At 41.5% G+C, this 27746-nt stretch overlaps 1 protein-coding gene across 3 annotated transcripts in view; it reads right to left on the bottom strand.

Moving 5' to 3' along the window:
• Positions 1 to 8952: 8952 nt before the first annotated feature.
• LARGE1 (LARGE xylosyl- and glucuronyltransferase 1) overlaps positions 8953 to 27746 on the bottom strand; it is a 290172-nt gene continuing 271378 nt past the window's right edge. For 2 of the 3 annotated variants that reach the window (XM_086753771.1, XM_086753783.1), the window contains 4 exons: positions 26885 to 27163; positions 20421 to 20567; positions 15126 to 15321; positions 8953 to 10917 (listed from right to left, as the gene is read on the bottom strand). In XM_086753771.1, coding sequence (XP_086609897.1) covers positions 10720 to 10917; positions 15126 to 15321; positions 20421 to 20567; positions 26885 to 27163 — 820 coding nt within the window. In that variant the 3' untranslated portion in view covers positions 8953 to 10719. The remainder of the gene's footprint in view (positions 10918 to 15125; positions 15322 to 20420; positions 20568 to 26884; positions 27164 to 27746) is intronic. The other variant, XR_015259234.1, reaches the window with a different exon arrangement.

The raw sequence follows: 27746 nt of genomic DNA, 5'->3' as shown, positions 1-27746 counted from the left end.
ACATATGATTAACACTGAGCAGATAAGGACTCACCTGTCTGCGGTGGGAAGAGCCTTGCATTAACGTGTCTGACCAAACTGGGGTTGGAGGAACAAACCAGACTGAAGTGAGCAACAATGCAAAATTAAAAAGTAATAAAAAGCTTAAAGATTAAACGGAAACAGTCCATGACCTCTCTTTTTTTTTCATTTCCACCTGAAGAAACAACAGCCAGTACGGTCCTGAAACCAGCACATGTCAAGTCAGACACTGGAAAGAAATCGAGAGGATTAATTCACAGTTTTATTGCACAACTGAAAATTAACCTTTTTTAAATATTTACAAGCCATTTATTTTGCACACACAATCTAAACAGCATTTTCCCCGATAAAATTTTCACCTAGAAAACTTACACACGGACTGAAGCATACATGTAAACTAAAAGTGGTTTGTGTTAAACGCAAGTTGCCTTGGTCAAACCCTGGAGGGGGAGGCGCGTGGGAGATAGGGCAGCAGAAAGAAAAAAGACACATTTTTCATTTTTCTTTCCTGAAATGTTACTTAAAGATCTTTCCCTAACCCAGGGAAAGAAACAAAAAGGTTCAGTATTAGTTCAAGCAGAAGGCCAGCCAGTCAGGCAATGTACTGACAGTGTGGTGAGCTGAAGATTCCAAACTCTTCAGTGCCACAAGCCTTGCAAGAAAATGACAAGCCTTGTTTCATGCATGGTTCACCTTAAAGGTCACGACATCCCGGTTTTCCCTGGAGAATGTAGAATCACCTTGCTTATGACAGAAAATGAATGAAGTTTGACTCATAAGAAGAAAAAATACATGAAAGGCTGCTGTTTGGGCTTGGTTTGTTCCCCCCCCCCCCCTTTCTTTCTCACAGATTTCTTACCGGCGCTTTTGGAAAAGTGCTGGCTGACACACTGCGAGTGCTGCCCCTGCACTCGGCAGAACTGCACGCTGATAACACAATGCAACGAACGTTGCACAGCTTAAACATAAGTGCTGGGGGTAATGAATAAATGAAGCCCACAGCTTTGTGCCGAAGAGGAGTGCTTTCCTGGCTGTTAGCACAAGCTGTCTGTCACAACGCGTGTCAGAGTCTCTGGAGTCCAAAATTGCTCCCCTCCTATGGCTGCTCCGCCCACACATTTTCCATCATATATTGTTGTTTTTGTCAGCTAATAATGAGTATATGGCCTTGTAGCACTTGCTGCTTGGCTTCCAGGGGATTTTGACACTTGCAATTGTAGATGAGTAGGTGGTAGCTCTTAAACTGGTACTCACTGGCCCAGATTTGTCCCACCGTTTTTTAGGCACCCAAGGCACCTGTGTGAGGGCCATCAGCACTGTAATCTCTTCTGCTAGGCGGAGAGTAAAGGGTGATGCAGGGCTTAGGTGAACAGAAATGCCCTCTGCAGAAGTCCCACTCACTCCATGGACCACCAATGGAAAAACTAAGGGGCCCAGCTGCAACATCATGGGTCTCAGACAGCTGCCAAGTTGCATGGGATCAATCTGGGCCTGAATGCTTCCAGCTGGGCACCTAAAAATCTCTAGACTCTGGCATTGCAGGGTACATCTGGTATTTAGGTCAATTTAGTGCTACCTTTCTTCAGGTTTTGGATCCTCTGCTGTAGGGTGGAGAAAAAAGTGATGCCAACATCATCTACAGTGAGTTTGGAAGGAAATGGAGTGTTCATAGACTTGTTATGCTAGTCAGTGCTTGCCCATTGGGAGCCATGCTACTGGGAGGTGGCTTTGTGAAAGGCAATTCAAATGCATAGGAAAAGCGAAACCTATGGCCTCAGACTAAATGATCTATGTCAAGTCTTTTAAAGTCATTGTTTCTTCCAGAGCCACACATAATCACCATCACCACTTTACGGATGGCTGCCAAGTTGTAGTAATGTGTCAGGCCCTAAGCGACCTGATCTTGTTTTGGCATTAACGGTATTAAAGGCCTAAGTCTCTCCTTCTCCTCTCCCCCAGCCGCACAAGTATTTGTTTTTTTCTTATTTTTGAAATGAGTTATTGCTGGTTTAAGGGAGCCAGCAATGGAGAGATGTCTTTTTCTATGTAATACTTATAACCAGACCTCAACACTGTGGAAATTGTCTATACTGACATTAAAACCCCTGCCAACACCTACCTAAGGCTGGTATAAACATGGATTTAGGCGTGCAGCAGATTTGGAATGTGGAGAAAAAGTGGAAAACCCAAGAATGAGCTAGCTGAGGAAGGCTCCTAAAATTAAGCCCTACAGAAATTGTAGCAAATTTGTAAATTGTAGAAACTTGTGCTAAAACTTATGGCTTGAGTAGGTTACTTATCATTCATAAATGCTGCTGACTACTTGCAATGACTCCTTCTCTCAAAACAGTATTTTTCTGGAAGATATATAGGTGTAGCAGGCAGAAATGTTTGAACAATATGAATACATCAAAAATAAAACAAAACATAGTGATCCCATTTTTACAGCTTCTCTCAGGTGCAGGCTTGAGGATTAAAACTGAAAATAAACTTTGCAGAATAAATTTGTGTGGAGGCTCAGGTGCCACGCCAGAAGCATAGCATGCTGATATTGGTTTAGTAATGAACTCACATAGTGGTACAGCCCAAGCCAGTGGTCTTTCATACTTACTAGAAGAGACATTGCTAAGACAGAAATAAAACCTGTGATAGCACAAAGCAAAGAAAATCCCTCAGGCTATGAAGCTGTGCTGAGGACATCTCAGCGACCTCTCAGCTCTATTCTTGACTCCAGACAATGCTGCAATATTCGCAAGTCTGACTGATGAGAAGAAAGCTGTATCAGCTTCAGAAAATAAAAAATTCTGCAAACTGTTAGCTACACATATGAAAATGGAAATGAAAGCAACAAAAAATATAAAATATTTGGGTCTTGGGTGATCTGATTCAGAGAATTGTTTGTATTACATGCACTTGTTTTGCTCTACGAAGTGTAATCAGAAAGAAGGTGGCAGTGCCTGTGTTCTCTGCGTTCATGACAAAAGCTGGCAGGTGAATGTGGTGGATATTTTGCATTGATAAAATTTCCATGACTGTGAATCCTTATAGAACTCATTGATTTTTTCTTTTTTTTTTATTGCCTTTGCTGCTCTTTGAATAAACTCTAACAGTGAAAAGTAAAAGATGTAAACTCTCCGTGAGCCATGTGAACCAGTATGGCAATATTCACCAATGTTATGGACAGAAAGCATCATTTCATTTATCTGTCTGTTCTCTTATCAACGCAGACAGCAGAAGCCTACTGCCCAGCCTGAACACCGAGTCTCAGGACAGCTGGATTAATTGGTGCTAATATAATTAGTAAACACTGGGCATGGTGTCGAGGGAAAATACACACATTTCTTGTTCTCGTTCAGAACCAGCAAACTGCAGAGTCCCATCTCTTCCTAAGCACAAGGGGCCTCTGTCACTCACAGTGAGTACACATCCAAAATGCAGAAAAGCTCAGCAAAGCCTCTCATCAGAATAACAGATTTCATACTGAACTCACTATTGCCATTGATAAAACCTCAAAGCAGACAGTGGTGCAGCTTCCTTCCTGCTGCTGTTGGTTAGTTCTGACTGGATGAAGAGTTCATGGATCAATCAGCACTGGACTGCTTTTCCTTTCCTTATAGCATCGCTGGAGAGCACTGCTGGAACAACAGATCCACAGGAAGATCAAAAGAAGAAATTCTGCGAACCTTGCCAACTCCAGCTTTGCCCCAACCATTGACCCCAGTGCTGACAACTTTAAAAGGCTGGGTGGTCAGACTCCTACTGTTATCAAGCCGCTATTATCTTTTTACTTTTTTCCTTTTTCTTATGAACACCAAAGGAGCAATGTGGGAATCCAAAGAAATAGAACAAATAAAACATCTTTAAGCTGAGAATGGTTTCATCTCAGCGCTGACTTTCATTAATTTTACAACCCATAGAATTTACTACAGGTGGGCCATATTGGCCAGTGTTGGAGAAGAAATTCCACAAATCCAGGATGAGCTTAGTCCAACCCACAGATCCTACAAACAGATCTTTGGAGGGACCTCAGAATGCTGTTGCCTTCCTCATTCCTCTGGAAATATGGCTACTTAAAACAAACCCCTCATGTTCTCCCCAATTATTTACTCCATCTTTTCACTGCTTACCTGACAGACTGTGCCGATAGCCTTAGGAGTGCTCCCAAAGGGGGAGCAGACATGCTTGGACAGAGCTGGGATTCATCACTCTTGCATGTTCAGCTGTTAGCATTCAGAGGTTGGGGGTGAGTGCTACAAGGCTTCTGAGTAATTTCCATCAGCTCTGTAGGCTCCCTCCACACAAGAAAAGCCTGTAGAACAGAACTGCAGGCGTTCTGCTCAGAAAGCCTGAGAGCACGGGGGATAATTGATTTTCCTAAATCACAGTTTAACTCTACCCTTTGGAAAAAAAAGGAAAAAAAAAGTCTGGCTTGGCTCAGAATCAAGGCAACTATCATATTATAAAAAGCCCAATGAGAGCAAGAGTAAAAAGAAGTATCACCCAGCTGCTTCATTCTCAGAGTACCATCCACTCCTGTGCATAGAATGAAAGAGGAATCCTCTAAAAAAACCTCAGCAAGTGACAGTGTAGAGACTATTACATATGTACCAGGGGACAGGAAGCACTTGTATGAGCAAATCACCAGTTCCACCAGCAACTTGGAATTTCAGATCCTCTAACTTTCACATGACTGTCTTTGCAGCCTTAGCAGGAGTCTTGTGATATAAAGGTTAATGTTGAAAATTCAAATGTCCATTGTCTGAGATTTATGTTGCCATAATACTGAGGAATAGGCTTAGCTTGGCTTGAATTACTTGGCCTCATGTGTTTGGGGACCTCTTAAATATATTTGGTGAGAGTGGTGTCTACATGCCTGATCAGAGAATTACCGCAGGGTCAGAAATCTTTCTTGGACTGAAATCTTGTATTTCATGGCAATGGACCATAGAGCTCAAATGAAGCCTTTGTCACCTGCACAGCGACTTCTTGTAAATGCAAGTTGCAGAGGACATTTTAACCCTACAGAAACAGTAATTAGCTGGGAGACCAGAAACTGTTCTTATCCTGTGAGGGCAAAACACAGCACAGAATGACTGAAAAGATACTAAGCTCTCAGCCAGGGTTTCAGATCTTTTGCATTCTGACACCCTCAACAAGCTAACACTTCCATCGCAGGACCCATTACCATGTCTGGACAAATACATTCATATGATCCATCACACAAATAAATATGTGGCTGGCTTTCTAATTCCCAGTTTGTTTTTTCAACTGATCATAACAATTCTACTCTGCAGAGCAAACAAACCCCAAATCCCAAGCATTTGTAAGAGGAAAATGTTCCAGCCAACTGATGTGCACATAGCTCCTTTTGAAATTCTCAAGGACTTTGTATTTTTTTTTGGGAATATATGACTATTGACAAAAATAAATTTCTATAAAAGCAAGGTATTTCTAAATCCAGGTTAGTAAGCATTTCCTGAGCAATAATTTGCTGTGCACAGCCAGAAGCTTTTCCAAACTTAATTTTATATGGTGAACCAAAGTAACAATCTTTAAATAATCCCCAATTCACCTAAGTGTTTGGATGCAAACATATCATCTAAATATACATGATGAATTCCTACTATAAAAATTACCTCATTTAGCTATCAATGCATTTTCAATACTACAGTGGAAGTACTAGGCTACGGCTGTCATTGTCTGCTAGTGACTACTTGTAGTCTCACTGGAGCTGCAGAAACTTAGCTGCTTTCTTTTCCTAAAATTGAACTTTTTTTTTTTTTTGAGCTAACAATGGTACATTTGGTACATTCTTTTTTTTTTTTTTTTTTTTGCGCTCCCACCACCTAATATTAGACCTTGTTGAAGTTCATAAATAATGATGCCCACCCCACTTCCTGAGCTTGCTGTGTTCTCCCATGCTGCACCAAAACCTGAGGAACCCCTACAGAATCTGGCAGAGCAGGAAGGAATGTCCTGTGCGGTGCCTCAGCGTAATATCTCTGCCAATTCGCCAGGACTCCCAGTGCTGCAGGTCATTAATCTTTCTCAGCCAAAACCAGATGGGGCTCTGAGGCAGGCTGGAGTAATGGGGGAAACTGGCAAGATACAGAAGGAAATGCATTATGTTCTGGATAGAATTGCGTGTAAAAAAAAAGAGAGCATTAAAAATGTATTTTTCATATTTAATTGGATGATGTACGATTATACCTACCAGAAAATAATGTGCAATGTGTTTTGGGCAGGGCATTTATAAAACTGCTCAGCTGTGCTAGGGCCTTATTTTCCCCTGCGGAGAGAAACAGTAGCTACAATTCTGACATGGTTTTTGTGCTTTTCCCTCAAACACAGGGCTTCCTCTGCTGCAACAGCTACTGCAAATAACAATACAAAGTGCCTCCACTTGTTGCAGTAAATGGGAAATGCAGTTTAAGATTTACATACAAACCACACAAAGCATACCAGGTAAAAAATCAGTACTTTAGGAATAATGTGAGCATATCTGATATTCAGTCTAACAAAAGTGAGGGAACTGCAGTAAAGCTGCTAACTCCTTTATGTCACTGAGTCCAAGACGATGATTACAAACAGAATAAAAAAAGCAAATTATGAACCAGATTGCTTATGTAGGAAACTAGCAAGGCTGGAAGGAACTACTGAAAATAGGACTTGGAAAAAAAATCTGATCGGTACTAAGGACTATTAGGATAAACAAAGACATTATCTAGGTATGCCAGGAGGCAAATAGTAGATGACTCTTAGCCAGAAAATGATAGGATGGAAAGTACAGCTGAAGGTTTGAAGGTATATACTGTGGCAACAGAGAGAAATCATGGAAACATATTAGAGGGTTACAATAAGGTATTAAATACAGGCAAGTGCTTTGCCTAAAGCTTAAACTTGCAAAGCCTGTAATGTCAAAGTGAGAAGCATGAAAACAAAAATAGGGTGACTGGGTGCCAGCCAGAAGATTATAATTTGGAAAAATAATTACGTCTGAAATACGGTGGGATGTCAGAAGTGCTGGGAAATCCACAGTTGAGGCTCTGGAGCTGGAAGGGGCTTGTGGGGCTGGAAAGTTTGCTGTGACTCACACGTGTCAACGCTTTGGAGCAGAAGGGGAAAAGGAGACACTGAACATAATGTGTCAAGATAAGAGACCAAATTAGAAGAATAAAATAATTTTCTAGGATTTTATTTCTGATCCCCTGAACAGGAAAAGGTTAGATTTAGGAAGGTTAAAGAGGAAAATACAAACTCTCAAAACCTAGTAGGGTGATACTTGATTTAAAAAATTTAAAACCAAAACACCCTTTTTCCTTTTAAAGAAAGCATCAGTGGCACTAAATAAAAAGAAAAGAAAAACAGAAATCCTCAGATTAAAAATAGAAAGGGCATATAAATAGCCAAGGAGTATGGTATTCCCTTAGATAAACGGAAAACAAGGACAGGGAAATGCTGGTATGGCTAAATAGGGAATTTCAGAAGTTATTCAGGCCAAATAGGAAACCTTCAGAGAATGGAAACCAAAACTTTGTAAAGCTGAAAGGAGGATATGTAATAGTTAAGATGGAGTTTGAGCAAGCTAAGAAGGAATGTGAAGAGCAACTAGTACAAAGTTAAAACTGAAAATACACATTCGCTCAGTATACCAAAAGCAGAAAACAGGAGATAACCAGTAGGCCACCCCAAACAGTAAGCAGAAGATACAATTAAAGACAATGAGGACATTGCCAAGAATCTAAATGATTTATTTGCATCAGTCTTCACCAGAGAGGGTGCTGGAACGAAATCTAAATGAGAGACTCACACTTTCCAAATATCAAAGATAAGGAGACGTCATAGACTGAAGACTCAAGAGAGAAGTTGGTGGAACAAATCAATAAATCAAAGGCATTAAGTCACCAGGTTTATCTGATACTTATTGAAGACTTCAGGAGAAAACTGAGAATTAAGTACCAAAGTTGCTAGCTTTGTAATACCTACTGACAGCAGAGGACTGGAAGACAGTGTTATAACTGAGTTGGGGATTTTTGTTGTTGGTGGTGGTTTTTTAACTATGTTGGAGGAGCCCTGGCAGTTACAGATACATAATCCTAATTTGCTATCATGTAAATTGGTTGAAATGTGTTAAAAAAAACCCCAAGTCCCACACTTCCCAACTTATGAAGCACATAGACAAACATGACATGACAGATACAAGTCAGTACAGTGTCTATCAGGGCTTTTTGAACCTACTACCAATCTTTGAGCTGGTTACACCAGCCAGCACACCTATGCCTTCCCGGGAGGTCCCACGACTTGCTGTACAGACAGGCAAGTTGCAAGTGATGACCTCCCTGCTCCCTCATACACATCTCATGACCACCGAGGAGAGAATAATGTTCATGTTGATAATGGCACATCCAAACAATGCACAGATCCATGCTACAGGTTATGCTGCTGCAGGGCAATCCAGTCCATCCTTGGGCAACATTGTTAAGCCAAGGAGAAACGCACATCTGGAAATGAGAGTTTTTAATATATGTGAAACATAACGGTGGCCACACTGAAGCTTTGACTGGAAATTTTATGTAGGTAGAGCCAGTGTTAGCCTCCCTTAGGAGCAGCTTTTGATATCTTTCTGCACATCAGCTAATCAACAGGAGTCTGTGCTACAGGCTTGTTCTCATTCTCCAAATTCACAGAGAGGTGGGCCCTTAATGGTGAGTAACGTGAGACTTGGGGGGTTAAGATTTTGGGTCTTTTTAAAAAAATATCTTGGCCAGAACTGAGAACTTATTTCACGTCTTCCCAGCTCTTTTCAGCTTTTTATGTAAATCTTTACATAAAGCCATTAAGAACAGAAGAAAAGCACTTTGGAAAATTATGCAGTGATGTATTCTTATGCAGCCAACACTCCCAGGGGAAAAAGTGAAAATTACACAGAGCCTCCTGCCTCTTTTTATTTCTTGTCAAAGATGTTGCCTTTTTTTGCTTTTCTTATATATACACAGCATGATGAACTGATATTTGTAGTTTAAATGTCTGGTTTAACCGCGTGGTTTCCACTGTAACAGAAAGCTCTCACGAAATGTCAGGTTAGAAATAAAACCAAGCTCTAGAGGGATGAGGTGAGGAGGAAAGTAGAAGGTCCAGTGGCTGAAAAACAAAATGGAAAAAAAGTGAGCAGAATTCAACGTGGATCCATTTCCCAACTCAGGCAGTGATAATGGTACGCGTGGTTGTATGGGGATCTGGGGTAGGGAGACAGACGCATTTCTCACTGAGTTGTTTCTGCTTTCTCTATAACATTGCAACAGAAATTTCAAATAGCCCTGCAAGGGGTAGTGCATTAAACCTCATCTTCTCATCCCATGTAAACACAACATTAATAGTGAAGAATAAAGAAAATGGTAAGAAGTCCAGTCTCTTGTTTTCTGCATTTTGCTTGTTAGGTTTCCTCTCCGCCCTCCAGCATACTCCTGTGTGTACCGAAGTTGTGAACTTGGCCAGCCCACGTTCAAGCAAACACTCACACTCAGATTCCCAACACATTCTTTTCTCTCCCTCCAATGGGGAGTTTATTCCTAACAGTTTTGCTCCTTTTAATGATAAACTCCTTTAACGAAGTAGTTCTGAGACCTTGCAGCAGGCAGCAGGAGAGCACCAAGGCTACTAGTTACCACGTTTATATTCCCCGTTCAGCAAAGAAGTCCACTTAAAGCCCAAGGTCCAATGCTCCAATGCCTTCATGGATGGGCACGCACTGAAATGAGCCTACAAATCAATATCCCCCCGCACAATGTGCCTTACAGGCAAAATCCAATTCTTGCCTAAAAAAGACAGAGTTACAGCCAGGCCCTTTATTTTACAAGACACACACAAACAAGTTGCTCTGGTGAAAACAGACCTTACACTGACAAGTTTTGTTTGCTTTCTGGCAGAGCTACTGATCTTCTTTACTGGACCACCAGAACTGAAGAGGGGAAAGAAACACAAGGGAGACATTTCCTTGTCAAGATAAGGAGAAGCATTTAGGACTGGGGAAAAGGCAGGGTAGGGTAGAGGGGATTTTCCTGATAAAACAACTAATTTGAGAATAAAAGACCAACTGATATCGTGTATACACCTAAACCAGTAACACACCTTCCCTGGAGTGCAGTGTTGTATAAGCGTCCCCTTCATTTTCAAGGCTAATTCAGACCTTTGGCTCATCCTGCATTAACAAGGTCATCCACGTTAACAGGGCCCCTGTGAAAGTTCACAGGTGAAAGTTCCCTTTTAGAGTAGTGCAGATTTGAAATTCACAGGACAGCGACCCGAAGATCTTCCTTTACAGATAAAAAGCATGTCAAATTATTAAATAGCAACATGAAATCCTATATTCTGAAGGTCTGTCTTTGCTCCACAGTTAGGAGAGTAGAGTGCATTCCCAGCCCCTGCCCAGTCCCCACTGCCGGTGACATGGCAGGCGCATGGCCAGCCCCTCTCGCTGACACCTCACGAATGCTAAAGCTGAAAGGCCTGGGGTAGTCAGGGAACAGACAAATGAGCACAGTCCGAAGACATGTCACTTCAAATTTCTACTGTTAGAACTGCCGGGTATGATATAAAAACAGGAAGTATTTCTCAGTTTGAAGTTTGAAGGCTGGGCCCCAAACGTCGAGTGGCTCGTCTCTCCGGTGTCCCTGTTTACCACACACAGGCTCAGTTGTGCTAGCTGTTGTTCTCTGCCGTGAGATATTTGAGGGCTGCAAAGCCGTAGTGGCGCGACATATCCTGCTGGAACTCCTCCTTCAGGGTTTTGAGACAGATGCGGTATTGCTTGTTGGAGCGAAACTTGGTGATGTCGAAGCTGGGGGCGTGCGGCATGTGGATCATGTAGGCGTTGGGCAGCACCGTGAACTCGTACTCCTGGGGAAGAAAGACACCAGCTGTGAGGGTGTTCCAGAGCCCTCCTGCAATGAATCACGGGACACTGCATCATGGGTCTCAAAACCAATAAACCCATATAGATATGCCAAATAAGCCTTCTTTTTTTAAAGCTGTTTTTCCTTTGTTTTATGAAAGATCAACTTTTCCTTTTAAAATGTTTTACTGCATATAAGCCAAATGATGGGGCAACAGTACAAAAGGCATGCCTGAAGCCATGTCCACAGCACAGATTTTGCAGTAGTGTGCTTGCAACCAGCACAGCTAGGACTGCACACAGCATGTCTCAAGTGTCCATGCAAAAGCATCCTTTTGTCCCCACAATTTACCTTGCTTGGGACGCTGGAACAAGCTATATATACAAAGACATCCATTGCACTACATACGTTGTTTTGCTTATATACTAAGATACTTACAGTGACAAAACTATCCAAAACTATTTATAAATCTGAAATAAGGGGAGAATATGCTATCTTTTATAGGCAATGTGTGATTCCATATGCTTTGAGAAGGTTTTATGCAAATTAAGTTCTCCTTCACAAAGTATGAGACACTGTGCTAATTCCTCCTCTCCTCTAAAACTACTTCACTAATTCTCTGTATTTATATATGATCAAGTTCTTTTATAATTTTTGTTGTTAAAACCTGATGGTTCATTTAAGTCTCAATTATTCCTGTCAGATTGGTTCCATTTTTATGATTAAAAATATCATTAGAGCAAAGCTATACAAGAATTCATTCTTAAGACAAGCTGGAAGGTCAGTAGTGTAGGATGCGCAAGAACCAGATATCTGCTCCTGCAAGGAACTGGTCAGAAAAGGAATTTGAATCTCAGTATTCCATAGCCAAGTAAAGTACCCCAACTACTAGGACACTACCTCTTTTTTTTCATATGAAATTTAAAAATATATTACTTGTACAGGATGCAAATGACAAGGAAACTCTGAAGACTCTACAGACAAATTTCATATTGTCCTTATGCAGTTTCTAGTTACAACCGCTGCTGTATTGACTCATTAACCATCTCTGCAGAAGACAGTGGGCAGAGAAGGAACAGCCACAGAGCATGCTGGCTTTAGAAGGAATAGTGAAAAATTTCCTCTGGTTCGCAAAGTCCAGTAGTTTGTAAATTCAGGAGTCTGTGCAGAGACACAGCATCTGCAGCACAGAGGCAGAGTATTACAAAAACATTTTGTTAGGGAAAGAGATTTATGGGAGAGAACACACTTGTGCTAACAAACACACGAGTGTTTCACCTGTAAGTCTTTCCTCATCTAACAAAATATGATTATCCTAGAAAAGACTGAAAATTGCTGGGTTATGTTGCTACCAGAAACCAAGTGTTTGAGCAACACAGCCCAAAATGAAGCCTAAACAAAATGGAAAGAACTGAGCAGAACACAATGTGGATCCATTTCCCAACTCAAGCAATGGTATTGGTGAGCCCAAACTGCAGCTAAGGCTGCAGTGCTGTCCCAGAGACACCTATGAAACCGTCGTATGTGTTGGACAGCTAGGTGCAGATGCAGCTGTATGGCTGCCTCTTTTCTCATTATGAGAATGCCTGTTCCCTGCCAGACAGTGCTAAAAGTGGTAAATCTTTGTGCCAAATTACAATGCTGTCATAATAGTGAACGGGCCCCTCTGAGCTTCTGTTTGGTGTGACAAATGTACAACAAGAGCAAAATAATCTGATGCTCACAGGCAGAACTCATTTAGCTGGAAGAGACTTAGAACTAACAGGGAACCAAATGCAAAAACAAAGGCTGGCATGATGGCATGAGGAGAGCTGATAAACTACAAATTACAAAATATGTCTCTATGGGACCTTAAAACTAAAGGCTGAAGCTGTAGAGGAAGATACATCCCCCTCATACAATCTTTTCTTTGTTCTCTGCACCTCAAGTCTGTAATCCTGCAGGTCAGGGACCATCTATACTCTGCAGTGTAAACTGCTCAGCACAGCGGTGCTCCCACCCCTCCGAAAGGCCTTCAGGCACATAAAACCTTCCAAAACCTTACTAATCTACTGCTAATAAGCCCCTTTGAAAGACGCTGGGCTAGGGTCCTGGAAAAAGGATTGCTCATTGTTCAGTTCTACAGTCACTGGATGAGCAAGGAAATGTTTCCTAACGGCCCATCTCTACTATAAGGAAACATCTGTCGAGAAAGCAATGCACTCGCAGGAACCTCTGACCCTACCTCACAGGCTATAAATTCTTTAGACGTAGACTGTCATTATCTATGTATTTGTACAGCATGCAGCTCAGTGGACACCTGAATGCCCCCAAAGTAATAATGATTATGATTATCACACTCTGTGTGCTGCTCTGAAGGTTGGTAGCGGCATAGGCCCTTGGTAAGGAGTCTGAAACAGTTCTCTTGGCAGACGCTACAGCTGTGAGGAGCAGTGAAACAACTCAATTGAGAAGCTGTTCTGCCTGCTGATAATGAAGCCAGCCAAGCAGCTGGAAGCAACCTGATCTGCGGACACCCTGAAGCAGAGGAATGCCATAGGGGGAGGTAGCTATGCAATCCTATGTCCTCTACAGGATGATTTTCTGCAAGAATAGGCCAATACCCCTACTGCTACAGATGAAAAATAAACTTATTTTCAACATGAGAATGTTTTCAAGGCTGGAAGAGTGAGAAAAACAATTCCCCAGAGTTAGTTCAAACCCAGTGGCCACTTAAAATATCTGTTCTGTGATCAACTTGGAAAAATGTTCCAGTTCCCCATGTGTGAATCTGTATGCTGGGCAAATGTCTCTGAACAGAAGAGTTAAATCGCGAGCGCTAGATGAGTGCTGCCAGTGGGAACATAAGCCTTGTTACCCAGATTAACAAGTAATAAATCATTACACTGACACTCTCCACAACTGATGGGTAGTTGATTAGTGCACTGGAAGATTAAAGTGCTAGAGAGAGCAAAGTATTATTAAGAATAACATAAGGGACAATTTTTTTTTCTAGTCTGTAATAATTTTTTCTCCACATAGGCAGGTACAAATTTGTTGGAAATGCCCTTTTGGAAAGAAAGGGCAAGTGGCTGCCAGCCCAAGGTGACCATGAGCTTTTCTAGGCGGAAGTAGAAAATAACCCTCGCACATATGTGCCTGCACACAAATACACTGTAGCCCACACCCCAGAGACACCATCTCCCAGTAACATGCTGCATGCCTTATGCTACTCTGCCTCACACAAACTGGTAAGAGGTGGGCAGAGAAGGATCAGCTGTATTCCAGATCCATAGCAGAAGCTAGCATAGAAGGATACAGATGGCCAAAAAGTATAGGTTTTGGTTAGCATGAAATGCTACTAGCTCAAAAACTGGGACTGAAACCAAACTAAAAAAAAAAAAACAAACCAAACTCCAAAATAAAAAGAACCACCATGACCCAGGCCCTGCTGATTAGCACCGTGGTTTGCTTCACATCCAGTAACAGCAGGGAGTTTCAAACCCTGCCGTGTCAGTGGGCAGCAGCATGGGGCTCCCACAGAGCCACAGTCACTGCCAGTCTCTAAGTTGTAGGTCGGTGGCAGGGACCTTGGCAGCTCTGAGAGCTCTAGTGCTCTCAAGCTTTCTCTGCATCCTTATTCTTACATGTTCTGCCCAGCAGCTCCATCCCAAGTCACAGACCCAAGAGGCAGGTAGCCCAAGGATCAAGTGCCTGGATCCTCTATGGTCTGCCCCACAGCCAGGCTTTGGAAATGTGAAGTCCTTGTCTTTGCAGAGATGCGCTGTAAATGCAGGCCAGAAATTGAAGATGCTCGTCTTGGATTCAATTGCTCTTTGAATTCTAAATTAGCATTTGGGAATCAACAACTTCTATTTAATTGAAAAACTTCCAGCTAGGTCTACAGATCCCCTAGTAGGTGACTGGCCACAAGCGCTGCAAGGCTCAGGCACACCGTTCGGCAGGAGGTGAGCACTGCAGGGTTTGTGCCACTGCGAGACAACTTTCTCAGCACTGAAAAAATAGAGTAACTCAGGCTCAGTTCTGCTTTTTGATACTTTACAAGGACTAAACTAAGTGTTCCCAGCTCAAGAAGCACTCATTAAGGAGCTCAGTAAGGCCAGATGAGCACTTCGGTGATGGAAAGCCTGAAGCCTTTCTACAGAACAGAGATTTAATTTAACAATCCTGCTGCCCAGCCCTGGGTGAGATACACAGGTGTTATCTCCCCACCTGTGCATCCAGTTCCATGATGTGAGCTACTTTGTTCCAGCCAAAGCCAACAAACCGTCTGTCATACTCCGGGCAGTCCTTCCTCACAACAACGTATGGCTCAAAGTCTGCTTCCCACTCAACACGGTACGGGGTGGTGGCTGTTCGCCACTTGGCAAAGTTCGTTGGCGCGTGCCCTTTCGTCCAGACATGATACCTTAAACAGACACAAATGGCAAAGACATGGGGAGGCAATTAGATAGAACGCATCTTGGCGAGGCAACAAAATGCTACTTGTTAGATGAAATGCTCAAAAATAAGGACATGAGCTTACAGTTCACATCATCATTTTCAGGACATATCGGAGGCAATTTCTAGGACTATTTCCAGCACGCTTCCCAGAGCCTCTTTGCTCAATGCTTAAACACATCTAGTTGGTGAAAGATAGTGTGAAAACACTACCTAATGCTAATGTGAGAAACAATCACGAAGTACACAGACAGTTCATCTGCACTACAAAGTGCTCTGTCTTGTTCCTAGCAACTAAGCGGCTGTATCTATGCTCTAAAATTGGTGTGAAATTCTGTAGCTCAGACAAGGTCCCTAAAATTAGCTACTTCTACACCACAGTGGCATTCACAACCTGTTTTATATGCAATTTTACAATTTGTATGAGAGACACCTGCAGCTCTGGATAGATGTTCCATTTTATTAATTACTGTTATTATGGCAGGAGCCAAAGTGCATAATTAAATTAATAAGTAAAATATTACATAAAGGCATTCTGCTGTACTTTCTACATTGTGGGGAGTATCCACGTGATCCTGAGTAAGGTAATCAATTTGATTTACAGAAGAAGATCCTTTCATACTTTGTTAATCTTGTTTAGATCACAGCAGGTCTCTTCCAAGTACAGCTTTAATCCACCCCATTAGTGCCAGGGTCAATGACTTTCTCGCCCACTCATTCTTCTTACACCTTTCCAAAAATCAATGAGACAAGCTCCTTCTGCAGTCTTATAGATTAAATAATGAAACAAAGGCATAGCAGGCCATCTGTATAACAAAGCTCTGAGATGTGTAAAAGAAGGGGCAAAACAAACATCCTGCCAGTTTGTAATGTAAGGTACATTGAATTCACAGGGATGACTCATGTGCTAAAAGTGAAGGGATTTGAGCATTAAATATTTGCAGAATTAGGATCTGAGGTAATCTTTCAACGCCAGAAATTCTCATAACATTGCTAAAAATAGGGATGTAAAATTATAACTTAGAAGTTTTCACTTGGACTGTATATTTGTATGGCTTGCAACAGAAAAAACAAAGAGGTGTTCAGCTCCGCTGACTCTTCTTGTTCAGGGGCAGTGCAGGAGGGCAGAATTATTAGGACAGTACTGGGGTCCTAAGTAATGCATGGTCCTTTGAAGGCTTAATTTCTAAACTGTAAACAGGTTGCATCACTTGTATGTGGCTTGGGGACCTGGAAAAACAGAGCCCTTCTGTATTTAAAAATTCACATTCTCTAGAGATTATTACAAACCAGTGCCAGATTCACAAAGATGTTTACAATGCTTAATGCCCTTTGGAATAATTTTCAAAAAACCTATCCCTTTTCTTGGTCTCTTTTGGAAATGAGTGGGTAACCTACCCAGTCACTAATGGGCAGCTATCTATGCTGGAAAAAAAATACAATCACAATGTGGAGTTTAAAATGATATGGGATTGTAGAGGATGCTGTATCTTCTAAAATCCCACCTCTGGCATTTCAAAATTAATTATGATAATAATAATAATGACTACTAAACACTTAGGAAGTTATTTGTATCTTCAAAGCCCCATACAAACTTTGGTTAATTGAGAGATTCCTGCAGAGAAGCAGTCAAATGCTGTTGTTACTCCAGTAACACTCTCCCACTGATTTAAACAGGGGGCAGGGAACATGACACTAATGAAAAAAGCATCACCTCCTTTCCACCCTTTTAGGGGACAGCAGTGTAAACAGTTGCAGCAGCTCAGGAATAACCTCTGTGAGTCCAGAGAGCTGACCAGCAGGAAAAAAAAAATGGAGAAGAAACAATGAAGGGAAAATAGGGAAGTGAGATTGGAGAGACAAAACAAAGCAGAAAGGAAAGAATAGATCTGATTGTACCAAACAGAATAAGAGCAGAGGTGATCTACTTGCCTCTTCAGAGTGACTGATGTGCGTGGAGGGAAAGGGGAAGACAAAAGGATGGCTAAGGTCAGGCCAAAGAGGTAAATGAGTACAGGATGCTCAAATAAGGTGTGCACACACTAACTATAATGGAGTAATTAGACTGGAAACAAGAATTGTGGGAGTTCAGGATTACATATGTATATGTACATATAATGTTTGTGGGACTACATACATACACACACATACATAATCTGCCAGAGTAGGTCTTGGCCAATGGCTGATTATGACATGAAATGCCCTGCAAAGTAAGACATGCAGGCACCATTACATGGAAGTCCTTATAGAGGAAGCTACCATAGAAGAGTGAGTAATTTCCAAGGGACTTTACTCTCAGTGATGCAGTTGTGAGAAGTGGTTCACTGTATTGGTCTTACATCTCACAGAACAAATGAATAAATCTAATTTCCCTGCTCAGGCCCTTTTCACTTAAGACTGACATACACATTGAATTTTAAGGCCACACTCAATCTCACTAACTCCCAGGAGAACTTTGTGAAAATTGTGAACAACATATTTTTCACTATGCTGGCGATTTTGACAAATCCAAACCAAATCATTTGATCTCTGTAAAATGATCATGAGTTTCTTTCCCACGGTTCATGGAAATCAATTGCACAAAACCCCCTTGCTTTGGGTCAAATATTTCATCTTACTTTCATTATTGATTGCTTTTATTTAAAATAAAATTTAAAAACCACAGTAAACTTTGCTGAAGTTAGCAAAATGAAATCATTATTCCTCCCAGAGTGTTTTTCCTCCCTGCCTTGCCCCTCAAAGCTTCCTATGTCAGTGAGAAAGATGATTTGATGAAAGAAAAACTTTTCCAGTTCTGTTCTCAGATGCTTAAATATTTTGCTGGATTGTAGATGCAATCAGTTAATTAGTTAATCAGTTGTTGCTGGTTATGTTTTCTCAATATGATGCGTCTTCTACCAGCTGTGGTTTTCCTTGTGCCTGAAAGCTGCGTTGGCAGTACATTTGTGGTTCATCAGCTATTACCCAGGCATTAAGAGGACACATGCTCGTGAGGAACAGTCACAGCCAGCATCTGCAAACAAAGCCAGCAAGCTGGCACAGAGCAACCCACTGCCATGGAGGTTTTCCACAGAGGACACCTTGCCAGCCGTAGATGCTCACGTGTCTTCCCTTTTCTTTTGGTGGTGACTGGGGGATGTAATTGAGAGCTGTTTTGTACTTCTTATCTGCCCAGAGGTAGAAAAGGTCACCATTTGGAAAAGAGGTGACAAAAGCAATTTCAGTGAGGGAAAGATTGTAATCTACCATGTGGTGCGAGGGACTGGGATGCTGCAGGCACTCAGCAATCACTGTCACAGCAGTCCTCCCCAGCTCACTCCCACCCGCTCAGCCTCGAATTGCAGCATTATTAAAGCACCTTGAAGGTGGAGGCGGAAATTCTCAGCCCAGATCACAGCTGCTTTGTGACTGTTGATAGATTTGAGCAATGAAATGAGACAAAGCAAAATGGGGAAGCATTTGTAAAATGTGTCCTACATTAATATGTACACCAGCTACAGACTGTGTGTCCTTCATTTCTTACTTAACCTTGCTCTGGCAAAACTCTCACTGATGTTCGATATTTTTTCCTCAGTGAGACCTGAGAAAGGATCTGCAAATCTAGCTGTGTACATAACATGCCAACATGCTGTATAGCTTGAAGATGAAATCTGTAGTGGAAGGCCACTGCTGTGCAAGCTGAAAATTTGATTGTTGGTAGAACGTAACATCTGAAAATCCTGAGGGTGTTATTTTCCACTGGAAGGATTTTTTCTTTCAACTATAGGAGAAACAATTATTTTCTATCAAAAAATCTCTTGTTAATTTGCATGTGTTTCACTGTTAAAGAATGATGAGAGGGTGAAAAGCACTTGCTCTATCAGTATCCTTAAGTAATTTTCCAGAGAGAAGCACAGCTCTCTCAGTTGCCTTAGGTTTCTATTTCAAGGCAGTCACTGGTAGAGGTAGCATCAGAATTACATTTTCCAGGCTCACACAGGCTGTCTGCTATGACATGTGCATGTGCCCACATAAGGGAAGGGTGGCTGCTGCCACGAGAGAAGTGTGTAATACAGGTGATGGAAGGATCGTGAGGAAAGCTCTAAAGTAAGGGAAGGTGGGAGAGGCGATACGAAGCTCCACTGACCATGGATAATTTTTCATAGCTTTTATCTCTAGATCTCAAAATACTGTAAAAAGGAGAGGTGAACATTGTTACTTTCATTTCAGAGAAGCCGAAGAGAGATGTAAGAAAGCAAAATGATTCACGCACCATCTCCCAGCAGGGCAGCTGTGGAGCTCAGAAGAGAATACAGGTCTCCTAAGCCCCCTCTCTGTCCAATATCATAAGGCCATATAGTGCTCTTTCCATCGCTGTGATGCTTTACAAGTGTCTGCTAATCAGACCTTACTGCACACACCCAAGAGACAGTTAACCCCTGGCAGCTGCATTTTAAAACTGAAGAGTCTAGTAGGATAATAGAAGGGACTTGTTCACAGCCACAAAAGGAGTCTGCTTCAGAGAGGAGCTCCAAATTCAGATGTTCTTTGCTTCTCAACCTCTAGTCAGATTACACTTTTACCTCTGCATTGAGAAACTCCAGGTATTTAAGCATCTGACTCACACTTTAAAAGAGCACATGACAAACCTGCATTTGTTTTTCCAGTAAGTCAGTAAGGAAGCGAACCAACAAAAAGAGAGAAATTATTTTTGGTCACATGAGGGACACAGCTATCTGGATAGTATTTGGCAGCCAAAAAGCAAATTACATGAACATGAATGTAATGGTCGTGCTTGATTTTGTAGCGCAATAAAAAATGATAAAAATAAAACAAATTCAATTTAACAACTGAAGTCCTTCAGTGCAGGACTATAATACTAGATAAAATGCTGAGCTTACAGATGGAATCTATCCACGTATGATTCTGTTCACTGCCTCTCTATGAAAAGGGAGAAAAAACTCCAATAGGTTTTTTAATGGAGCTACCTAGCTGACAGTGAGAGAGAAAAATCAAATATTCACAGAACATTAAAAAAATATTTATAGAGATAATGACCACAAGTTCAACAAAAGTACTTTCCATTACCTGAATGTGAAGAGGGTTCCCATGTCCAACATAGAGAGCAGCTCTGCTTTTGACTTGGGGAAGGAGAGGCGGTAGCGTAGGGTCTCAAAAGCAGGTACAATTAGAGCTTTCTTGGTGTTAGCAAGATCTAGCTGGATGACAGACTTCCTGGCAAAGAGAAACAAGCAGGAAAATTTTAAACTGAGCAAATCACTTGGATTTTCAAAGTAAAAAGCAAAGAATGAGCAGTTTGATGTGGTAAATGTAACTATGGTCCATAATTTTTTCCAGGGATGTTTCGGATTTTCATCTCCTTTCAAATCTGCTGCTCTAAGAGCAGGGACAACAATCACAGCTCAAAAAGAGCTTGCATGTTTCACTGGTCAGTGCTGCCCTGCATGTCCAGGGGTGCACAGAGCTGAACCAGCACTCTGAGCACGGCCAATCTACCACCTCTGTAAGAGACACATAGTTGAATGTTACTATATATGTGGTGAAGAGCTGCCCCATCAATGGCAGTTCTAAAAAAATGGGATTTATCTAAGACTCAGTCGGACTTCACAAAGTGAGGAGCTGGAAAGTTTGGTTGTATTTCAATGTAGCTCTTCTCTGTGCTATGCTGTACCATCACACTTGCTTTCTACCTCTGCTTTAGAGCTCTGTGCGTCCTGCAAGGTGAGCGCTACCTTAACACCACTATGGACCAGACATTTGCCTTCAAGAACACTGTTGCCATGATGGTCAATCTTTGCTCAAGACAAGGCATAGATCTACTGCAGGAGATGATGTAAATCAGTAAAACAAAATTAAATCAGCAGTATTTTTTTTCACTATTGTTAATCACATGCATCGTAGTGCCCAGAGATCAAAGATCACTTGTGCTTGGCTCTATATGTAGGGCAAAGATGCCGTTTCCTGCAAAGAAGAGCTGTGCACTGGATGCACAGAGATACCTTGCTTTTTGCCTTCTTTTGCTGCAAGTTGTTCAGTGCAGAGACTGTTTTGGTGTGTGAGTGAGTATGTGTGTGTGCACATACTGCATTTTGCACTGTAGGACCCTTCTCCAGACAGGGGCCTTAGGACAACTGCCACAGGAGAGCAGCAGCTTAGCAACCTTAAGCACTGTCGGCCAGAGATATTCTGCCTATTCTTTCCCAACAAACTGAAACTCAAAGGCAAAGAAAAAGAAGGTACTTTTCCATCCCCAAACTGCATCTTACTATGCTTGTCATTAGAAACAACTCTGTCTCGATTTTCCTTTCATTATCTTCATATTTCATAGGAGAAATATGCCTTTCTCTCCCTGTCAAAGTCAGTTCCCCTTAACAGGATTCACTGTCTTGACTTTTATGTTCCTGCAACAAGCAATCAAGGACAATGTTGACAAGCAGCAAAATCTGTACAGCCTTATAAGATGAAGGAATTTGGATCACTGTCATAATAAGAGAAGGACCAAATAAACCATTTTTCCTGGCCCAGACTATCTAGAATTCATTTATATTGCCATCAGAGAAAAACAAGAAGAGCAGGGCTATTTAATAAAATGTGAATTTTAGAGAGTTCACACCACCCTATAGGCCTGTTCTATAAAAAGAAATCTGTTCTTAGCGCCTTACTGCCAAGTTTGCATTCTTTAAAGAACCCCTGCCACATTCCAGTGAACTTTTCACAACTGAAGGATTTTAACAGCAGCTTATTATAACTTTTTTGTACTTTCCTCACTAGCTTCTCCCTCACCATCACTAATAGCCAAGATACCTGCAGGTAAATAGATGACTCCTTCACAGTCAGCCTCCAGGACCTTCTAGAATCACTGAGCAGTGCCATCATCCATTCTTTAGGACGATCTTAATGTTTCTTCCCCTTCACACCTTCTCCACAAGCAGAGGACACTAACAAAGTTTATCTGACAACATCTCAGGCTTTCTGGACCCTGTGCAATCTACCAGCCTTGAGCAATACAGCTTTAGGGAGTCAGTTCTGGGAAGAAGCAAGTAATGTTTGCAGTGATGCCTCACCCTTTGGGCTCGGCAAGGAAACAGCAGCTTCCATTTATAGCTGTTACTATCTCTTTGTTCGATGGAGAGCTCAAAAGTCCCAGGCAAAAATCAAGGCCCTGCTGTGCTTGGCACTGTCAAAGAGGAGGCAATCCAGCTCACCAAAGTTAACAGTCTGAAGCTGAACAAAGCTGAAGCAGGTATAGGTATCAAGCAAGAGTAACCGCAGAGACTATCAGACAGAGCAAGCTGTGTTGATACTAGTGTTGAACATCACTCATTTTGTAAGATATGGGATACAAGCAGAAAAATGATGTGGATATCAGTAATGCTTTTTGCACACTCCCTACTCTTGTCATCTGCAAATTTAATATAGGTGTCAATAGAGAACTGTTGGCAAGAAAAAATGACAATACCTTCATGAAGAAAACCAAAAGGCAGAGGGAACAAACTGACATAAGAGGCTGAAATCACTTGCACTGTCAAAGGTCAACATGAAAAGTTAGTAAGTGGAGAGAAGCAGAGGACTGAAAACAAGATGCTTGTAGTGGACACAGTCAAACACAGAGAACTGGTGGAGGTACTTCAAGAATTAAATAAAATAGCAGGATCATCTCTGCAGAAATATTTTCAAGAGATATGTAAGTATCTGAGGTGCATGTTAGTAAGGTCAAAGTGGAAGAGCTGACCAAAACAGAGCTGGAAGTTGAGACACGCTCAGTGAAGAAGTCCAGCAGCACCAACCTCCGAGTAGAATAGCCTGCCTTTGATGTGGACTAGATGACATAAAGGACTGATGTAAGGGGAAGAAGGAATCACTGCTGACATCTAGGTGTTGAACCTGAGTGACAAAGGACAACAGAGACCATGTAAATTGTGATAAAGGCAGAGAGAATTTGGTAGAGAAAAAACCCAACTTCCATTTTCTTCTGATAACTTGCCTGGTGGTCTATTCCTCAGACAACCAGCTGAAAATCTAACCTCTTCCTATTAGAAGTAAATCTACTTTTCTTTTTCTGTGGGGTGACTTTTTTCCTGTTTTGAGTGGAGGTACCATTTGCTGGTTGACTGGTTCTGTGATACTTGGAATAGGGAAATTTTAACTGTTGATGTCACAAGATATGTGGAATATAATGTAGGGAATACATTTCCCTATTTTGCAAACTAGCACTAGGTAAACTGTTTAATTCCTGCACTATACTATGAGGGCTGTTTACTGGATTCAGTATTATTGATTCAGTATCCATTTTCCTTTATCTGTCCTTTTTCCCCAACCCCCAAAACAAAGATATATGAATTTATGAAGAGCTTTCTCTTTGCTAGTGTTGTCCAGGAAACCATTTCCCAGGCATCTTTGTGTTCAGACCTGATGTATGTCATTCTGACACAGTGAAGGTTGGGTTAAATTTCTAAATCTACTAATCGATTAATCTTAAATCACAAGAGTCTCCTCACAGGTTGAATGAACTCCAGCATGTTGATATCAATCTTTTAATCTCCATAGTCCTTTCCAAAAATTAGCACAGAATTTCATGCTCATGGGGGAAGATAGCAATATCCTTCCCATTTCTGGAGAACTGAGAAGCTCAGACACAAAAAGGTTAGCAACCTAATCCTAAAGCACTGATTCAGGGAGAAAAAAAAAAAAAAAGAGTCCATTAATTCAAATTAGCTTCCACCATCAGGACTTGGTAAGTGGTTGGTTCAAGATCAACGGATACAGCAGTCACAGAGTTTGTGGTAAGAACTGGAGAGTTGTCAGTCCACTGTTAATTTGAATGTTGTTCCTCTCTGCAAAAGCAATGAATGCAAAGCCTACAAATAAAAACAATAGGCACAACAAGAAGTGTATCTCTTGCTGAAGAACAACCAGAAATGCTTCACAACTCATGTTGCAGGGAACAGGTATAAAACCTGCGGGTAGAGTTTGGATGCCAGCTCCCAATCCATGTTAAATATGTCACTGGAAGCGAAGGGCATATTTTACACAAATGTGTCAGGAAAGAACTTTAGTGGTACCTGTGACAACTGGAGATAGCCTGTCTAGTTATTTTATGTTAGAAGAACTTTTAGGATGACCCACACACCTTGCTTGTAGCAACCAGAAAGAGTCTGTACCTCTAGGGCAATGACAGGATGACCTCAGTAACTAATGAGAGATGGTGACAAAAGACTTCAACTCAGCACAGACCATGAAAGCGTCTGAGTTTTGTAAACAGGAAATCTTTAAATGATACATTTCTTATCTTTGTACTCACAGAAGAGTAAGGTAGGACAAAAAGAGGGTTTGATGGAGATTAAAAGCATTGAAATGGTCTTACTTGGCAGCTGTGAAAAGCTCAATTAGCACAAATCTAAGTGCTAGCAACAGATACCTAGAGGGACAGGTAACCATCAGCTCCATCAGCTTCTCCTTCAAATTAGCTGTAACCTTTCCCATACAACTCTTTCAAAATATGTTGAAAAATGTTTTTCAAAATTTCTTTCTTTCTCAGAATATATTGTCTGTAGAGACACAAGCAATATACAGTATATGTAAATCAGCAAACTTGCAGTGAGAGAGACTTGTCTGGCTCATCCTCTAAAAAGCGATGCCTGAAACACTGCACTATTTCTTTTTGCTTGTGGTTGTTCTATCTGAGGAAATAAAGATGAAAATGTTTGTACGTCTCTCTAACAAACAATCACTGCCATTCAGATGGATAGCAGCACTACTTGCTATCTTGCAGAGGTAGTGGGCACAGTCAATGCAGAAAGACACAGAGTATCCCTATTTAAAATAATCTCACTGCACCTCACTGCTATTTTGCTAAGAAAAATCATTACTGAAAAAGCAACAAAAGCCTCTAGTCCACACGCAAAAAAAAATCCAATCCTTTTTTAAACAGTTAATACTAGCAGATCGGCAATTTCAGTACTCCCAGGCAACAGAGACTCACAGTCAAGGTTAAGGTGGTATGGGCCTCACAAAAGGCTGGTAAAGTAACCCAAGGTCTCGGATGCAACAGCTTTCAGAGTGAATCTGTTTTGTTTTGTTTTTTTTTTTTTCTGAACAGCACCAATGGGTGGCATCGCTGTACATTTAGTCTTATAATACATTATCACCATATGAGAATCATTTCTATGGTGCTGGCACCCATCAGGGCACTGTGAAGCAGCACGGAGGAACAAATTGCTTTTTTAGTACTACATGGAAGTGTCAACAGCTGCTCTCCTTACTGTGTCCAGCATCGATCTGAAGAAATCTAACAATATCCAACAGTAACGTCACAAAACAGAAAAGCTAACAACAACTGTCCCTACATGTATCTTGAGACTGCTAATGTGTGCAAAGGACAGAATTATTTTGGAGTCCTCATAGCACAAGTCGAAAAGAAATATCCCTAAAATAAATGGGAAACAAACTGACACAGTGCAATAAAACTTCAATGATATTATTGAAATCTAGCATCTTAAAATCCATAGTGAATTTGGCCCCCACAGATGGATGCAGAAATTGAAAAAGGCAATTAATTCTCTACATAAGGAAGAAGTAAGAAGATGCTTACTGAGTTGTTAAGCCTGAAACAAAGGAATTCCTCTGTAAGCTTACAATACTGGAAGGCATTTTTCTCTTTACATTCCAAAACCCCGGGCCTATGGACTGAAAGGGATGACCTACAGGCAGACCCTCACCGGAACACTTTGATCAATTTTTACCAAATGAGAACAGAGATGAAAAGCAAAATTGGTCAGGACTAAGGAACTGAAATCCTCCTATTTGGCCACAGGATGTCCTCCTTGCTCTACATGTTGGCCTCAGATGACCAGCCTCTGCAGGGGAAAAAGGTCTTTATTAAAAAAAGCTCAGTTAATGGATGAGAGGTCTGTAGTTTGCTCAGCCCAACCTGCTCACCTTCATTATGATACAATACACACTGAGGTTACTCTTCCCAGTTTCCTTATTATAATTATTTTGCCCTGACAGGTGCTGGCATGGTAGTCATATTTTTGAGCTGGTTAGACTATCACCCTCTTTTCAAGATAAGGAACTGGATTAAGAGTGTGTCACAGGGACAACAAGTTCAGTAATGCTTTGCATGTTTTTTCTGTCACTGACATTAAGAACCATGGATGTTTAGGGAAATCGCCCAATTCACATTTCTGCTAATACGGGATGCTCTTGCTCATTTAATCATACTTAGTCCAGTTCAATTTTCAAATTGATTCTTCTGCTGCTCTGAGGGAATTATTCTGATGTCTAACAGGGCTTACATTGAAATGTGAGTTTTTTCTTTCATAACAATATCGCTTTACTTCCAGTTACAGCACCTTCCTCTACCTTAAAAATTATTTTGCCTTCCTGGGCATCGTCACACCATAAACATCTATGAGCTGCCTTTTTCAGACCTGCTCAGACTCCATTGTTTTGGGAACAGGTGAGAAGGGTGGGGTGTGGAGGGGCTGAAAATGTGGGTGACAGTGGGAATCCCTCCGCTGTCCATTTACCTGAGGTACTCGTAGAGTCCATACATGGGCAAGAAGTCAATGTCAGACAGAAACATGTATGGTGTGCTGATATGCTTCATGGCCACATTCCTTAGCAGATTCACAGGGTAGAACTGGCCCTCCTTGTACACAATATGGTAGCCGACATTGTGGCGACTCATAAGTACTTCCGAGCCCTGGGCATAACGCAGAAATTGCTGGGCTTCTGCATCAGAAAGGTAGAGTGCCAGGCTGATTGGACCTTCCCAGTGTTTGCAGATGGCTTCAAGCATCTGGAGCCTGAAAGAAGAAGGGTGAGAATTAGAAAAGGCTGTCTCCCTGTCTGGCACTCTTTGCCTGGGTTCATCTGATCAAATGCAGATATCTGTCTCTAAGTGAGACAGATTGGGGTCACTTTATATGCTGTAGAAAGCAATAAATATTTCTACAGCACAATTCATCTTATCTAAGTTGATGTCTCCTTCTGGACAGATGGACTGCACTCTAGAAATGCCGACTTCTCTCCACTGAATACAAGGGAGCCTAAAACAGCCCCAGCTCAGATACACGCATCTTCAACTCAGATACCTAAAGCTAGGTGAAATCAACACCATCCCTTCTGCCTAAAGCATTGACGCTGCAGGAAAACCCACACGGATGACGGGACTTCATCCGATGCAAGCTTTGAGCAATTGGAAGGATCCGTCCATGTGGATTTACTTACAGGATAGGGGTCTCATAATCTTAAGCAGTATCTAGTGCCCAGTTTGCACTTCAGGTCAAGCTGTTCTCACACACTAACATACTACAGTGCTCTTCAACAAGCTTGGGGAGGAAAAAGGTGTACAGACCAATAGATCATTTTACCTCCTGTTTAGGAAAA

This window comes from Chlamydotis macqueenii, chromosome 1 (assembly GCF_036417535.1).
Source record: "Chlamydotis macqueenii isolate bChlMac1 chromosome 1, bChlMac1.mat, whole genome shotgun sequence".
Lineage (NCBI taxonomy): Eukaryota > Metazoa > Chordata > Aves > Otidiformes > Otididae > Chlamydotis > Chlamydotis macqueenii.
This window is presented reverse-complemented; position numbering and strand designations above follow the sequence as displayed.